Source organism: Lynx rufus, unplaced genomic scaffold, assembly GCF_022079265.1.
Source record: "Lynx rufus isolate CCGP_SWC_20201006 ecotype Redwood Valley unplaced genomic scaffold, mLynRuf1.p SCAF_16, whole genome shotgun sequence".
Lineage (NCBI taxonomy): Eukaryota > Metazoa > Chordata > Mammalia > Carnivora > Felidae > Lynx > Lynx rufus.
In genome coordinates, this window is record NW_025814830.1 from 6377500 (window position 1) to 6394102 (window position 16603).

Genomic DNA, 16603 nt, shown 5'->3' on the forward strand with positions numbered 1-16603 from the left:
GATGTCTCCTCCTCCGGGAAGCCTTCCCTGACCCCCGCGTTGGGTCAAGCATCCCTTCTGGGCTGCCCATCCCACCCTGCTCTCTCTGTCATCACCTTCTGGGGATGAGTGGTCTCCCCACTTGTCCTGTGAGTCCCCGCAGGACAGGGCCCTAGCACCATCCATCACAGAGCCTGACATTGTGCTCGGAATAGGTGATGGTCCCTCGACAGAAATGCCTCTGCTTACGGGAGGAGCCACAGTGGTAGCCATAGTGTCCCATTAGGGGTTGAGGGCGCAGCCTAGGGTCAGAGACACCCGAGTTCAAATTCCCTGCCCAGGTAGGGGGTTTGGGCCACAGCAAACCCCATTCCTCCGTCTGCTCCCAAATCAGAAAAACTAGGGCTTGAGGTCTCCAGGATTAGTGGCGACAAGATAACGTCCGACAGCATTTCTAACGGGGCGGAAGCCTCTCTTCCTGCCGCCTCAGGGCTTTGCACCTGCCGGTAAGTGGCGGAGGCCGGATTCGAACCCATGCCTCGGTAGCTTTAGCGCCCACACTTTCTCGCGCACAGCCAAGCCCAGGAGCTGAGCAGGAGTTTGTTAAATGAAAATAACTTCGGCCTGTAAGAGTGAGAAGGGGGTGGGGGCTTTCTAAAGCAGTGGAGGAGGGAAGATTTGGGAACGCGGAGTGTCTGAGAGACACAGGTCGGAGGTCCGCAAGGCCACACGTGCCTGGGGTGGCACGTGCTTCAGAGCCTGGGCAGATCTCAGCTCAGCCTGGCCCCACTGGCTGAGATCCTACAGATGTGTTCTCAAAGACAGTTCTCAAAGCCCCTTCCCAAGTGGGTCTGGGTCTCGGGCTGGTGGTGACCAGGAGGGAGAACTCACCAGCAGCACCCGGAGCTGGTCGGAGCCCAAACCATATTTTTTTAGGGCTCTAAAATAAATAAATAAACAACAAAGAAAATTAAGCAAAATGAAGTTTAAAAAGTGAATGGATGAATGGATAGGGAGATAAGTGGGCAGAAATTATATAGACGAGATACTGACATCTATGCCTATAGTATAGATAATACACACGACAGAGAAATTTGATGAAATAATTGTAGAGATGGATGTTGCCTGCAAGATGCTTCACAATTTTTTTGTATGTTTGACATTTCTCATAATAAAATGTGGGGGGAAATATTTGGTGAAAGCGTTTGTGAAATAATTAGCACATAAGAGTGGATTCTAATTTTTAACGAGTGAATTATGAATTGCATACCCAGGGGTGAGTGGATTACCACCCTAATATAGGAACTGCCGTTATTGATAAGCGTCGGGCTCTGAACTGGGAATATTTATTTTAAACCCGTGTTTTAAGATTTTATTTTTAGGTCTACACCCAACGTAGGGATCGAACCTACAACCCGGAGATCAAGAGTCGCAGGCAGGCTCCACCCACTGAGCCCGCCGGGCGCCCCGGGAACATTTTATTTGTTTTCCTTGTTAACATTATTGAATAAATACCTCCATCTAATTGAAATCTTAACGCCAATCGTGGGCGGGATGGGCTTTTCCTAATCTGCATTTTACATTCGAGGAATTTGAGCTCCGAGGGGCGACGAAAGACTGGACTCGGGGCGGAGCCGTCGCCGCTGGGTTGAGCCACCTGCCGACCACTTGCACTTTCTAGAGACCCTCAAGCCAGGGAACTGTTGTCGGTTAACGGCCCCCACCTGCATCGCGATTCCTTTGGCGGGAAAAAAAAAAAAGCCTCGCCCGTTAGGCCCCGCCCCAACAGGGCCCCGCCCCCGCCCCCGTTCCCCACCCCCCCACCCCCCACAGTGTCCCCGCCCCTCGATAGAGAGTTTGTTAGTCTGCCTTCTACGGTTGATTGGCCCCGCTCTGGCCTCAGCCCCACCTCTCGCTCGCAGAATGGCCCATTAAACACTGCCGCCAATCGGCGCCCGCGGTTCGCTGCCCGCCTTCTCAAGCCTCGCCCCTGCCCTTAATTCTCGCAGCTTCCGCCGTGCGGGCTCAGAGCCACGCGGCGCGCCCGCGAGCTGCCCCCGGGATCGGTGGCCGTTACCTCCCAGGGTCCTGGACCGCAGCCTTCCGCACTCAGGGGCTTGGATCTCCCCTCCCGGACGCAAAAGCCCAGCTCCCCTCTTCCTGGAGCTCTTGTCTCCCGTCCCCCAGGTTCAAGCTTCCCAGCCTCCGTTTCCAGGACCCCGGCGCCCCGGATCCCTGCCTCCCGGATCGGCGCTACCGGGACGTGGCCTCTTGAGGACCTCTGCCACTTGGACGCCTTCAGCCTTCCAGAGCCCAAGAACCCCTGTCCCAGCCTGATACACTCCTGTATTCCCATCCCTAGGGCCGAGAAACCCAGGGGCTCCCAGCTTTCGGGCGCAGGACACAACCTGGAAGAGCAGAGGAGCCTCGGCGCCCAGCTTCGGGATCTCAGACACTCCAGCTTCCACGAGCCAAGGAACCCCGGCGCTGTGAACTCCCAACTCCAAGGAACCCTCCAAAGTTCCGGCCTCCAGGCCGTGTTACAAAACTCTCCGTTCTAAGGAACGTCGGCGTTCCAGGAAGGAGCCCCCCAAGCGCTCGCAGCTTCCAGACGCCGCAGAACTCCGGGGGGCGTTCCAACATGGTGGCCGATCCCCCGCGCGGAGACCCCAAGGGGTTCGAGGCGGCCGAGCCCACCGGGAACGGTGCCCCGACGTTGCTCCCTAAAGAGGACCCCGACCCGGCAGGAGGCCGCTGCTGCGGTTCCCGGGAGCGGGTGCGCCGCTGCCTTCGCGCCAACCTGCTGGTGCTGCTGACGGTGGCGGCCGTGGTGGCAGGCGTGGCGCTGGGGCTGGGGGTCTCGGGGGCCGGTGGCGCGCTAGCGCTGGGCCCCGCGCGCCTGGCGGCCTTCGCCTTCCCCGGCGAGCTGCTGCTGCGCCTGCTGAAGATGATCATACTGCCGCTGGTGGTGTGCAGCCTGATCGGCGGCGCCTCCAGCCTGGACTCGAGCGCGCTCGGCCGCCTGGGCGCCTGGGCGCTGCTCTTTTTCCTGGTCACCACGCTGCTGGCGTCCGCGCTCGGCGTGGGCTTGGCGCTGGCCCTGCGGCCGGGCGCCACCTTCGCCGCCATCAACGCCTCGGTCGGCGCCACGGGCGCCGAGGAAGAGGCCCCCAGCAAGGAAGTCCTCGACTCGTTCCTGGATCTTGTGAGGTCAGACCCCGCCCGCCCGGTGGAAGTCGTCGAGGGGGGGGGGCGGGGGCGGGGAAGCCACGTGGGGAGGGGACCCGGGTTAGGGATGGCCGGAGCGACCACGCGAACGCTAGAGGGTTTTGAGTCCTCCAGAGCCCGGACACCCCCCCCCCCCGGCCCGCGCCCCAGGGCTGGGTGGTGATGGTGTGGCCCTTTGAGGGTCAGAGGCCAGCGAGTGAGGACAGACCCCTGGGGAAGGAGGCTTCGAATGGGGGCGCCTGGGGACGTAAGTGGGGACGCTGCAAGACGGTGATAAGACAAGGAAGTCTTGTAGAGGGAAGAAAGTAATGCTTGGGGAGTTTGTGGGGGAGGGAAGGGATACAGAGGCTTTTCTGTGAGGGGTGAGGATTCTGGGGGGACTTGGGAGGGGATTTGGGGGCGCTCAGGGCCTCAGGATTTGAGTCCAGAGTCAGAGAGCTTGTGACCCCCGAGGAGTTCATAGGGGACCTGAGGAGATCTGAGTGACCTGTGCCAGGCCCTCTTCCCAGTCCCAGGGCTCCCCCACATTATGTGTCATCCCCGTTACCCGGACCCAGCCAGGTTTTTTTCTCAGCCTCCCTTCCCCGCCCGGGCCTGGGCCCTGGCCACTTCCCTTTTTACATCTTCCTGCTAAATCCTGCCACCTCCAAAGACTTGCCATTCCATTTCTCGCCCCCCCCAACCAACACCAGGCGGCCCAGAAGCGGGGGCCAGCGGGACCGGTTAGAAAGAGAGCAGGCTCTTTGCCTTCTGGTCTCTGCTCCCCCCCCCACCAGCCCCCCGCCCCATCCCAAGAATAGTTCTTCCCTTTTGAGGAGGGCAGACCCCTGGGTCCACATGGCCTTGCCTTTGGGACCTCCTGATTCAGTGTCTCCAGGTGGGTTGGGGACTTCCAGGAAGGGGGGGGGGAGGAAATGATGAGTCACAGAACAGGGTTCTCCCAGCCTCTCGGGGGGGTATCAGCGCAGGCTGAGATGAGACTCTGGGCCGGCTTGGTGTCCCAAAGCTGTAGTGGATGGTCGTCTCCTGGCGGGGCGAGATTAGCTGGGTCCTGGCCCAGCCCTGCCAGGCCTGGGTGGATACGGGCCTCCCGGGCCAAGGGCACACCCACTCGAGGGCTGTTGATGTGTATGTGTACAGGCTCCCCCTGTGTGCCAAAATAGAAGTCACTCACACTTGGCCAGCCCCTCAGAGACTTTTCTGGAACGTCTCAGAACCACACAGCTTTCTGGCCAATTGACGCGGAGCTGGACACAGGCCCTCGGACATCCAGCCACAGCTGTGGCTTCTCTCACACTGACACGTGGCCTTACACCGGCTGTCACACGTGTGCTCACCCACGGTGTACTAACATCCCTTTACACGGCCACTCGAGGATGCCACTGACCACAGCGGCGCATCGAGCGTCACCTAGGCACACGCTCAAGAGCACGTGCGCACCGACCCTGTCCCACGAGTCCGAACCCTCACCTCTGCCCCCGAGTTTCTCACGTGTTGACATGAGAAACTGTCTAGGGACCCACAGCAACCGCCGTTCCCCCACTCACGTGGTGAGGAGTGGTTGGGACCTTCCAGCCAGCTGTCTGGGTTCCCTTTACTGTTTTTATGTTTAAGTACTCTTGTTCTTAATGTTTATATATTTTTGAGAGAGAGAGAGAGAGACAGAGCGCGAGCAGGGGAGGGGCAGAGAGAGAGAGAGGAAGACACAGAATCCGAAGCAGGCTCCGGGCTCCGAGCTGGGAGCACAGAGCCCGGCAATGCGGGTCTCGAACTCCCGAACCACGAGATCATGACCTGAGCCGAAGTTGGCCACTCAAGTGACTTGAGCCATCCAGGCGCCCCTACTTTTTTTTTTTTTTTTTTTTAATTTTTAGAGAGAGAGCGCGCGAGGGTGGGGGAGAGGGACAGAGGGAGAGCGATTGAGAGAGAGAGAGAATCTCAAGCTCAGTGCGGAGTCTCAGGGTCGGCTCAGTCTCACAAACCATGAGATCCAGACCTGAACGGAAATCAAGAGTCGGATGCTCAACCGATTGAGCCACCCAGGCGCCCCACGGTTCCCTTTTCTAGAAAATGGGGATGACGGTGCGGATCCCTGAGCCAGGATTACACGAGTGGCTTTAGATCAAGCACTGCAGGGACTGTGGACACTTCAGCCCTTCTTTTCTTCCCTCTCCGAGACGCAAGAGGGTCAGGGTCCCGCTGATCCCCTGACACGCCCAGTGGGGTTGAATGCGGGCTGCTGCGCACACACCGCCATCCCTTGTCACCCTCTCTCACTACCCCTTTTCCAGTGCACCCCCGTCCCCTGCCTTTCTCAGCCCGGCCCCAGGGCTGCAGCGTTTCTCGGCCCTCCAGGAGGAAGTTGGCTGATGCAACACGCCCAGGGTATTAAGTTTGCTGCCCGGGGTGGAGCTGAGGCCCAGGTGACCCTGCCCCAGCCTGCCTTGGGAAGCCAGCATTCCTTACGGCCAGTCCACAATCCCTCGGGGCTGGCCGGCCACCCCACGGGGGCCCTGGGAGGCCAGCTCAGACTCCCCACACCCTGGAAAAGTGTGCAGGCCAGGGCTCAACTCTGCCTGACCAAGCCTGGCTGGGGCCTGGGGGCCAGTGGGGCCTCCCGAGTTTTTTCCCATCGCAAGAGGCCAACCCAGCTCCTCAGACCCCCCCCCCCGCCCCGTAACCCCCCCCCCGTGGTATTTAATAACACGCCCCCCCCCCCCGTGTCTGTCTCTGCAGAAATATCTTCCCCTCCAACCTGGTGTCCGCAGCCTTCAGCTCAGTGAGTCCTTGGGGGTGTGTCCCGAGGGGTGGGGGGCGGGCAAGGAGGGGGAGAGCCAGTTGGAGTCCCTTGGTGCCAGCTCTACGGTGCTGCCTGGCCAAGGGCACATGCCCGCGTATTTCTGAACGATCTCGCAGGGTCCTTGGGGAACCTCCGAAACCCATCCCGTGCCCCTCCTCGAGAAAGGAGCATGCGGGTTCTGAGCCCCTTCTGGGTTCTAATTCCAGCGGCGTGACCCCGGGCAACTGCCTTTTCCTCTCTGAGAGCCTCGGTTTCCGCCTCTGGAAAACGGGCGCCTGATAAGAAAATCCTGCCTCGGGGCGGTGGCTGGCGGGGATAAAAGGAGATCATGTTTAGGGGGCGCTTAGGGCAGGACAGGGTGGGGGAGCCTCCATGGCCACGGATACTGACTGTTCCCAACCCCACCTGCAGTACAGTACCGTCTATGAAAGCAGATGGATCAACGGAACCAAGGTGAAGGTGAGAGCAGGGGAAGGGATGGGGGGAGGAAGGGGTGCATCCCTTGGCCCGTTGTTGTGGGTTTTCCATTTTGCTCCCACCCCGGCCTTTGTCCCCTGTCTTCAGACATCTGGTGGTATTTGTTTTACACTCTCTGCAGCCTCTCCCCCGTTTCTGTCTCTTCTGGTACCTTCGTTTGGCCCCCTCTTCTCCCTCCCTGGTCCGGGCTTCTCTTTTGCCCGAATCCCATCCTGCCCTGGGATGATCTGCCCCCAGAGCCCCCCTCTCCTCCCTACCCTCCTCCGCCTGGCAGCCAGAGTGGTCTTTCCAAAGCACAGACCTGACGCTGTCTCTCCCCTGCCTGCAGCCCCTTTGGGCTCCCTAGTGCCCTCAGAAGAAAGCCCAGGCTTCTGGCCACAATCCCGGAGACGCTGCAGAATCGGGCTTCTGCCCGGCCGCCCACCCAGCTTCCTGTTTTGGCTCTGCCCGGCCTATTCCAGCCCCAGTGGGTTTCTTTCTGCTCTTCGAATGCCCGAGCTGCTGCCCTTTCCAGACTGTTGCGCATTGTTTCCTCTCTCTGGAACCTTCTACCGCCGCTCTTTACCTGGTTCATCCTCCTCCAGATCTCTGCCCCTTCCTCCACGAAGCCCTCCCTGATCCGCCTCCCCCCAACCAAGCCGGCAACGCCTTCAATTCCCACACTACCTTGGGTTTCCCTAGTCCAACCATCGTGGGTGGTCCCTGATGACAGGTCTGTTTCCCCAGGACCTGGACCGTGAGCCTTGGGAGGAAGGGACCCAAGGAGCCATCTTGTCTGTGCTGGGTCCCAGCAGTGCCCAGAACAGGCCCTTAGTGACCGCGCAGGTTGACTGAGTTTCCTCCTCCCTTTCTGATCTGTTCCTCACCCAAAGGTGCCCGTTGGGGATGAGGTAGATAGTATGAACATCCTGGGCCTGGTGGTATTTGCCATTATCTTTGGCGTGGCCCTGCAGAAGCTGGGGCCCGAGGGAGAGCTGCTTATCCGCTTCTTCAACTCCTTCAATGACGCCACCATGGTGCTGGTCTCCTGGATCATGTGGTAGGTGGGGGGAGTGGGGGCTGGGGATGTGGGATCGGGCAACCCTCCCTCTGCTGCTTGGAGCCGCCCGGCCTGGGCCCGCACCCAGCGTTGACCGTCCCCTGGCTGTGTGACTTTGGGCAAGTGACTTACCCTCTCTGTGCCTCAGTTTCCTCATTATAACGTGAGGACAGTGCTGTATCCTCTGGGAGCTAAGACTGACGGGGGCACCTTCCGGACCCTCCTGGAAAGTGACAAAAGGACGGACGGCCAAGCCGTGGCCCCGGTTTAGCTAGTGCATCTCAGTTGCAGAGACTTAAATGTGATCGAATGTACAGGAGACGAGTGGCATGAGGTAAAGGTAAAGCACTTACAAAGTGGGTTGTTTTTTTTTTTAGTTATTTTGAGAGAGAGAGTGAGCTTGTGTGTCTGCATACACGTGCTAGCACAAGAGTGGGACAGGGGCAGAGAGAGGGAGAGCGAGAATCCCAAGCAGGTCCTGTGCTGACAGCACAGAGCCTGACTCGGGGCTCGATCCCGCGAACGGTGAGACCATGACCTGAGCCGAAATCAAGAGCCGGATGCTTAACCGACTGAGCCACCCAGGCGCCGCCCCCCCCCCCCGCCCCAAAATGTTTTAAAGGCCTAACACCTGCTGAGCATTTACTTAATGTTAGCTATGATTATTATTATCAGTTTTATTAAATGATCTCACATGTGCAGAGGCCTCTGGCTTCTACCTTCCCTGAATCGAGATCCAGGATCTTGAGATCGAGAAGGTGGGAAATCAGGAGAGGGAGCAGGATTGCTGCATTTTTTTTTTTTCAACGTTTTTTTTTATTTATTTTTGGGACAGAGAGAGACAGAGCATGAACGGGGGAGGGGCAGAGAGAGAGGGAGACACAGAATCGGAAACAGGCTCCAGGCTCCGAGCCATCAGCCCAGAACAGAGCCTGACGCGGGGCTCAAACTCACGGACCGCGAGATCGTGACCTGGCTGAAGTCGGACGCTTAACCGACTGCGCCACCCAGGCGCCCCATGCTGCATTTTTAACAAATCCCTCCGCTCCCTGCCCCCCCCCCGCCCCATCCTGATTCTGGTGCAGGTGACATTTAAGAGGCTGCACAACCTCGTAAAGGCTCCTTGCCAGAGAGTCAGGGTGGTGGGTGGGTAAGAGTAGGCTCCAAGCCGCTTCCCACCCGCGTGCCCTCTAACAAGTTACTTACCTCGCTGTGTCTCAGTTTCCCCATCTAGACAATGGGATTGACAGTTCCAGGCACAAATGAGTTAAAACGTGTAAAGTCCTGGGGCGCCTGGGCGGCTCCGTCGGTTGAGCGTCCAACTTCGGCTCAGGTCGTGATCTCACGGTCCGTGAGTTCGAGCCCCGCGTCAGGCTCTGTGCTGACAGCCCGGAGCCTGCTTCGGATTCTGTGTCTCCCTCTCTCTCTGCCCCTCTCTTGCTCGAGCTCTGTCTCCCTCGCTCTCAGAAATAAATAAACGTTAAACAAAACAAAAGAAAAACGTGTAAAGTCCTTGGGGCACTGCCTGACCTATAGCGTGCCTCTGATCAACACTAATCTTTATCAAGTACATCACTTGTATAACTTGTGGGCATATCCCACAGGCCAGAGCTTGGGCATTTGGCCAAACGTAGCTTTACAGGTGGCTGGGAAATGCCGCCTTTCTTCTGTTACCAAAGAGGGGAAGGGGTTTGAGAGACAACAAGCCGCAGTGATCAAACAGAGAGGCAGTCTTGGGAGGCTTCCTGGCTGGGAGGCACGAGCGCCCCTGGGATCTTTGCTCCAGGAAGGGCGATAATAATTCCAGCAGAAGTTCATAGATCACTTATCGTGTACAGAAAGCTTTCAAGTCCTTTCACCTAGCACCTCATTAACGTCCGACATTCCTATGAGGCTGGTAGCAATGTCCCTGTTTGACGGACCTGTGAGATTTTAATTCAACCATAGCTTCAAAAGACTAAAAGAGGGGCTCCCTCGTGGGATTGCGGTAAAGAGTCAACCACTTTATATCTATGGGTTGTTATTAAGACATGAACCGCGGACTGTTTATATTGCATGGACGTGGGGAGAGATTGAATCGGTTTAAATCATCCTAGCTGCTATAACCACGAACCCAGAAAACGTAAATGCCTCACGCATGGGGTGGGGGGGGCACGTGTTAAGTCCAAATCTGGTTGGCGATTGTACTTCGGCTGGCAATAGAGGCTCCCAGGCTTCTTTGATCTCCCTCTGCTCAATTCTCTTCCTTTTTTTTTTTTTTTCTTTTTAATGTTTAGTTTTGGGAGAGAAAAAACATGAGCGGGGGAGAGGCAGAGAGGGAGGGAAACAAACGCCAGTCTCCGAAGCAGGCTCCAGGCCCTGAGCTGTCAGCCGCGAGCCCGATGTGGGGCTCGAACTCATGAACTGCGAGATCATGACCTGAGCGGAAGTTGGGCGTGTAACTGACAGCCCCCTGCTCCCTGCCAGGCGCCCCTCCCCTCTGCCCTATTTTTTTTTTTTTTTTTTTCCCCTCTGCCCTATTTTTAAGGGGATCGAGCTTGGAGGATGGCAGGCAGGGAAGGTGCCCGAACTCAATCACACATGGATCTGGGTGTCTCCTGCCCGCGAGGGAGGTTGTGGTCCGGCTGCGCACTGAGCGCAAAGCCCGGCCCTGGGCGGGCACGGAGTCAGAGGCTGCAGTGGGTCTCCTGTGTAATTAGGTATGCCCCCGTGGGCATCTTGTTCCTGGTGGCTGGCAAGATCGTGGCCGTGGAGGACGTGGGGCTGCTCTTCACCAGTCTCGGCAAATACATCCTGTGCTGCCTGCTGGGCCACGCCATCCACGGGCTCCTGGTGCTGCCCCTCATCTACTTCCTCTTCACCCGCAAAAACCCCTACCGCTTCCTGTGGGGTATCGTGACACCGTTGGCCACTGCCTTCGGGACCTCTTCTAGGTATGGCCTTGGGGCAGACCAATGCAGGATTTTTAAGCTAAGGGGCCCTAAGTGGACATCAGCTTTCCGGGGACCCTTGAAATTTCGTATCTGGGGACGTTGGATCTGGGTACAGGGGCCATACTTTAGTAAGTTTCTCATAAGGTCCTGGAACCGTCCCCCTCCACCCCACCCCCCACCCCCGCATTTGGAAAACCACTGACTGCTTAGAGATTTCTTCTTCCCTTCCTGAAAACCTCTCCTCCACAAGGCCTGGCCCTAGGGGACAGTGGTCTAGTGCTGCCCCCTGGATCCAACCTCTGGGAGCTCTTTCCACCCTTTACTAGGTATTTTGTCCACCTGTCCCCTCAGAACCTGGCTGTCCCCACAGCAGCAGCCCCAAGGGAATAGTAATTCTTAGCCAAGGTCTATTATTGGTGGAGTGGGGGGGGGGGTTGGAAGTGTGCTAGACATGATAGAATTTAGGTTTCAATTTTTGTGTGTATTGTGAAGGAGAGCCGTCCATACCCTCCCAGGGGGTCGAGGCCTCACACAGGTTGGAATCCTGACCTTCTACAGGATCCCCCCCCCCCCCCCCCCTCTGGCTCTGGGAAGAGAAGGGCCGAGAACCGCAGAAGGCTGGGGGTGGCGAGGCGCAGGGCTGGCGGGGGCGGGGTCTGGGCTGGCGGGCGGAGCATGGGCTTGTGCTGATTGGCCAGCGCGGTCTGGGCGGGGCTTCGGCAGGGGGCGGGTCAAGTGCGCTAACTGACCTGCCGCCGCTCAGCTCGGCCACGCTGCCGCTGATGATGAAGTGCGTGGAGGAGAGGAATGGCGTCGCCAAGCACATCAGCCGCTTCATCCTACCCATCGGTGCCACCGTCAACATGGATGGGGCGGCGCTCTTCCAGTGTGTGGCCGCAGTGTTCATCGCACAGCTCAACCAGCAACCCCTGGACTTTGTGAAGGTCATCACCATCCTGTGAGTGTGGGTGGCTGCAGCTAGGACCCCGGGCCCACTTGACCCCTCCCCCGAGAATGGACAGAGGCCGGAGGGGGGCAGGGCTCCCGTGGCGGCTTCTCCCCCTACCGAGATCTTTCGCTGACCGCCCTTCTCTTCCCCCAGGGTCACCGCCACGGCGTCCAGCGTGGGGGCCGCGGGCATTCCGTCTGGAGGTGTTCTCACTCTGGCCATCATCCTGGAGGCAGTCAACCTGCCAGTTCACGACATCTCCTTGATCCTGGCTGTGGACTGGCTAGTGTAAGTTTGGGTTTGGGGCTTCAGGGGCCCAAGGGGTACCCTGGGAAAGGCGATGAACAAGAAGGTCATCGAGAGCCTCCGAGGAGGAGAGTAGAGGAAGGAAGGAGTTCCAGAGGAAAGGGGATGGCACCTTGAGCGTTCTAATCAGAAGGGAAGAAGGGATCTTTGAGGTTCTTTTTTTTTTTTCATGGTTATTTATTTATTTACTTCAGAGAGAGAGAGAGAGAGAGAGAGAATCCCAGGCAGGCCCCATGTTGTCAGTGCTGAGCCCCATGTGGGAATAGGCCAATCTGTAGACTGTGGGTTAGCAGTTGCCAGGGGCTAGAGAGAGGAGGGAATGGAGAATAACTGTTTAATGGGTATAAGAGTGTCTTTAGAATGATGGAAACGGTCTGGAATGAAATAGATGTGATGGTCGTACAACTCTGAATATGCGAAAAGCCACGGGATTGTATACTTTCAAAGGGTGAATTTTACCGTATGTGAATTACAGCCCCATGTTTGAAAATGGCACACACCCCCACAAAGTATAAGGCGGCCAAAAGAGATCTTTAGGATTATGAGAAAGGCCTGAGGGAGAGCATAGTATTTCAGTGGGAAGAGGAGAGGTGGATGGGTCTTTTGAGGCCCCAAGAAAAGGGAGGGATGAAGTTTTTGAGGTTCTAGGAGGAGCAAATCTTGTGCTTTATTGGAAGAAGTATCATTTGGGGTCCCGAGAGGATGGAGGAGGAGATCGTTGGGGTTCTAAGGCAAAGAAAGTGTGATGGGGCGCTTAGATTTCATGGAAAAGAAGAGAGGTAGGGGGCTTCTTGGATCCCGGATGAAAAGATCTTGGAGGCTCTAGGAGGAAGGGGTATTTGGGAGGATAGAGCAATGAGTTGGATCTAGAAGCAGAACAGGGTTCCATGAAGGAGGGTGTGGCGAGGACCTCAAGATCTTGGGGGGGGGCGCCTGGGTGGGTCAGTCGGTTGAGCATCCGGCTCTTGATTTTGGCTCAAGTCATGGTCTCCTGGTTCGTGGGTTTGAGCTCTGTTTCAGGCTCCACTCTGATAGTACGGAACCTGCTTGGGATTCTCTATCTCGGAAAAAAAAAAAAAAAAAAAGATTCGGGAGGAGAGGTGGGAAGGTTGGGCCCTCCCCTCTCCTCTCTCCCCTCCCCCCTCCCACTCACTTCCCTATCCTGTTCTTCAGGGACCGATCCTGCACAGTCCTCAACGTGGAAGGTGATGCCTTTGGGGCGGGACTCCTCCAAAATTACATGGATCGTGCAGAGATGCGGAGTTCGGTGCCAGAGTTGATCCAAGTGAAGAGTGAGATGCCCCTGGCTCCACTGCCCGCCCCCACTGAGGAGGGGAACCCCCTCCTCAAACACCGCCTGGGATCTGCTGGGGATGCAGACCCCTGCGAGAAGGAGTCGGTTATGTAAACCCCATGGGGACTTTCCCTGCGCTGATGGGGGCACTCTGGACATTGGGATTGTGAACCGGGGTTCTGGAGGCCCTTCCTGCTGCACACTTAAGGGATCTAGGGTCCCAGCCTCTCTCCCTGACATCAGATCTGGGAGGCCTCGATGCTGGGGTATCGGCGTGTGTGTGTGTGTGTGTGTGTGTGTGTGTGTGTGTGTGTTTTGCGGCTCCATGGCACATCCCACCCTGTCCTCAGGCCCTCTGTTCCCTCCGCTGTAACAATCACTCCTGGGGACCCTGCCAGGGTGGGGGAGACTGAGGACAAATACCGCTGTCACTCCAAAGGACGTTTTTTAGCAATAAAACTATCAAGTGTATCTCCTCGGATGTTTCTAAGACCAAAAGCATGAGCCACACAGAAAAAAACCGAACGTGACAAGTCAGAACCCACTGGCATAAGATACCTGCTTGTCAAAAAACACCATCGACGGGGCGCCCGGGTGGCTCAGTCGGTGAAGCGATCTCGTAAATGTTCCGTGTCTCGACGCGGGTGGTGCTCACACAGACGTATGCATTTGGGGAAGTTCGCCTGCACACTTAAGATGCGCGCGATTTTACCCCACGTGATGCCATCTTGCAGCTGAAAAGGTACAACTCACTCCTGGGAAGAGACTGACTTTCTGCTGTAGCCACTTACGGGTACTTCCCTGATACTTGAACTCTATCCAATAGTGGCAGTAATGACCTGCTCTCCCCCCCCCCCTTTTTTTATTTAAACCAGAATTTGCTGTTTGAATAAAAAACCTGCCGTGCAAGTGTTTTGAGTCCGGGATGTGGATGTAACGATCCTGTCTTGTATGCTGCTGAAACGTGTTATACGTTACTAGTAGTTATCTTCCCCCTTCCTAGGGCCCTGTGTAGGCTCCTGCCAGGTGCCTGGGAGGCACCGCCAACCCAAGTCCAATTGTAGATGGTATCTTGGGGTATCTTTTGCATCTTTTCGTTGGTTCGTTTTTGTGTATTTCGTTCCATCGCGTGACCATTGCAGTGTGGAAGGAGAGTCTAATTCATATCTGATTCTGTGCAAAACTGTTGTGTATCACACACAAACATAACCACTAATGAGCTCATTAAGTGTTGAATAGTTAAGCAGTTGATACATTCACTGCTTTCTATTAGGCTCAAATCCTTGGTGGGTGGTTATAAAAGTGTTGAAGGGTTTTAATGGTATTTGGGGAAGACGGTTGGGGTTGCTGGAAGGAGCTGGGAGGGCACGGTTTTCCCCACTTAAAATAATTGTTTGTCCTCAGTTTTTCCATTCGATGCTTTTTTGGGAACGGATTAGATTTAGATTATGAAGGGTGCCTGTTTAAAGAGATACACACATGCATAGGTAATATATATACTGTATATAGAATATGTGTATATACGAGGAATACGTAACCCAGACAGGCCCAACAGAATAGTATTTCCCTTTTCCTCTATTCCATTTTTTTTTAATTATTCTTGAGAGAATGTGAGTGGGGGAGGAGCATAGAGAGAGGGAGGGGGGACAGAGGATCCGAAGCGGGCTCCATGCCGACAGCAGCCAGCCCCATGCGGGGCTCGAACTCACGAACCATGAGATCATGACCCGAGCAGAAGTCGGACGCTCAACCAACGGAGCCACCCAGGCACCTCTTTCTATTCCATTTTTTAAGATTTGCTGGGCACATGCCACTACTTTGCTGATCTGGGTCAGGAACCATTTCAGGCCTCCTCAGTGTGGACAGGTGCTCCAGACCTGTTTCCCACCACAACGTGCCCACCACCTTAGTCCTGTTCACCACTGTATGCTCGGCACAGCGTGGGGACTGGCACGGAGTAGGTACTCGATAAACATTTGCAGAATGAATGAATTGGGCTCCAGCTACAGAGCCGCCTGGCTAGAAGAGGTTGTTAGGCTAGCTCAGATCCTGCTTTTTGCTACCTGCCAGCTGTGTGACCTTGTGTAAGTACTAGGGAGTCTCACCCTCTGGTGACAATGGCTCTGTTATGTGTGTGCCTCACCCAAAGGCCACTAGTGAAAGTTTACATAAGAGCAGAAGGCAAAGCGCACGTGAGGCCACCTTCCGGGGCCCGGCTCCCACCTCCCGCTCCCTTCCTCCATTGCCAGATCCACCCCTGTTTTTGGGGACACCCCTCTTGCTCCTTTGAAGAAGCCTGGCTTGGGAGGAAGTGCTCAGGCTAGCCCTGCACTAGGCTTGGACCTGCGTCCTGGGCTCATAGTCACAGGATGGGGGTGGGGGACTGGCAGACACAGGGTGATGACAGCTTTGTCTCTCCTAGTGACAACGTTTCTAGGGCGGTTGGACTTTTGTAGGGGGGAGGGGTCAACCTTATTAAGGTATAACTTGCATCCCATAAAGTGCATCTGCTAAAGTAGGTAATTGGATGGGGGGGGGGCGCCTGGGTGACTCAGTCGTTTGGGCGGCCGACTTGACTCCAGCTCAGGTCATGATCTCGCAGTCTGTGAGTTCGAGCCCCGCGTCGGGCTCTGTGCTGACAGCTCTGAGCCTGAGAGCCTGCTTCAGCTTCTGTGTCTCTCTCTCTGCCCCTCCCCCACTCGCTCTCTCTCAAAAATGAATAACCGTTAGAGAATTTAAAGAATAATGTAATTGCATGAGTTTTGACAAGATGCATAAGTTAGTGAAACCCACCACATTCAAGATACACGATACTCCCACCGCCCCCAGATTTCCTGCTGCTCCTTTGCAATCTATCCCTCTCTGCCCGACAACCACTGATCTGCTTTGGGTCACTAAGGATTAGTTTGTCTCTTCTAGAATTTCGCATTGGTGGAATTATATAGTATGTTGCCTTTTGCACCCTGCTTCTCTTACTTTGTATCCTGCCTTTGAGATTTTAGGCATGTTTTTGCACAGACCAGTTTATTCCTTTTTGTGTTTAATCACCAAAGAGTATTCTGCTCTCCACCCTTCACGTTTGTTTACCCATTCACCTGTAATGGACACTGGGTGGTTTCCAGCTTGGGGCTAATGTATATAAAGGTGCATTTGTACATGGCTCTTTGCCTGCCCTCCACTTTCCATAGCAAATATTTTGCAATGCCCACGAAGGGTACACAAATATTTGCTGCTCGGTAAAGGGAGCGGACCATCCAACAGCATTTAAGACAGGGGGCTCCATTCACTCCATCTATGCCCAGTGTTAACCCCTTGGTTGCCGGGGTCAGGGAGATCCAGGGAGTCCCCACGTCCAGCCGGGGGAGTGATAATACGGGGGCGGGGGGGGGGGTGGTCATGGCAGTGGTCGTTTAGCAACAGGTTGAATCTATAATCTGATATTTTCATGTTTGAACCACCCTGAGGGCCACACCAGCGCATGTGATGGCTTGACTATCAGCTCTGGGAAAACCCTCTTGGCTCTGCTGAAATGGAATGAAATGAAATAGATAATATAACTCATCTACGCATGACTTTATTTAAGTTTACTTATTTTAGT

The 16603-nt window shown here is 55.9% G+C and overlaps 1 protein-coding gene across 1 annotated transcript; it reads left to right on the top strand.

Annotated features, from left to right (window-relative positions):
- Positions 1–2020: 2020 nt before the first annotated feature.
- SLC1A5 (solute carrier family 1 member 5) lies at positions 2021–13916 on the top strand. Its single transcript, XM_047077788.1, has 8 exons — positions 2021–3189; positions 5944–5986; positions 6419–6466; positions 7357–7523; positions 10223–10456; positions 11220–11414; positions 11559–11693; positions 12885–13916. The coding sequence occupies exons 1-8, from the start codon at positions 2621–2623 to the stop codon at positions 13117–13119; spliced, it is 1626 nt and encodes a 541-aa protein (XP_046933744.1). The 5' UTR covers positions 2021–2620; the 3' UTR covers positions 13120–13916.
- The last annotated feature ends 2687 nt before the right edge of the window (positions 13917–16603 follow it).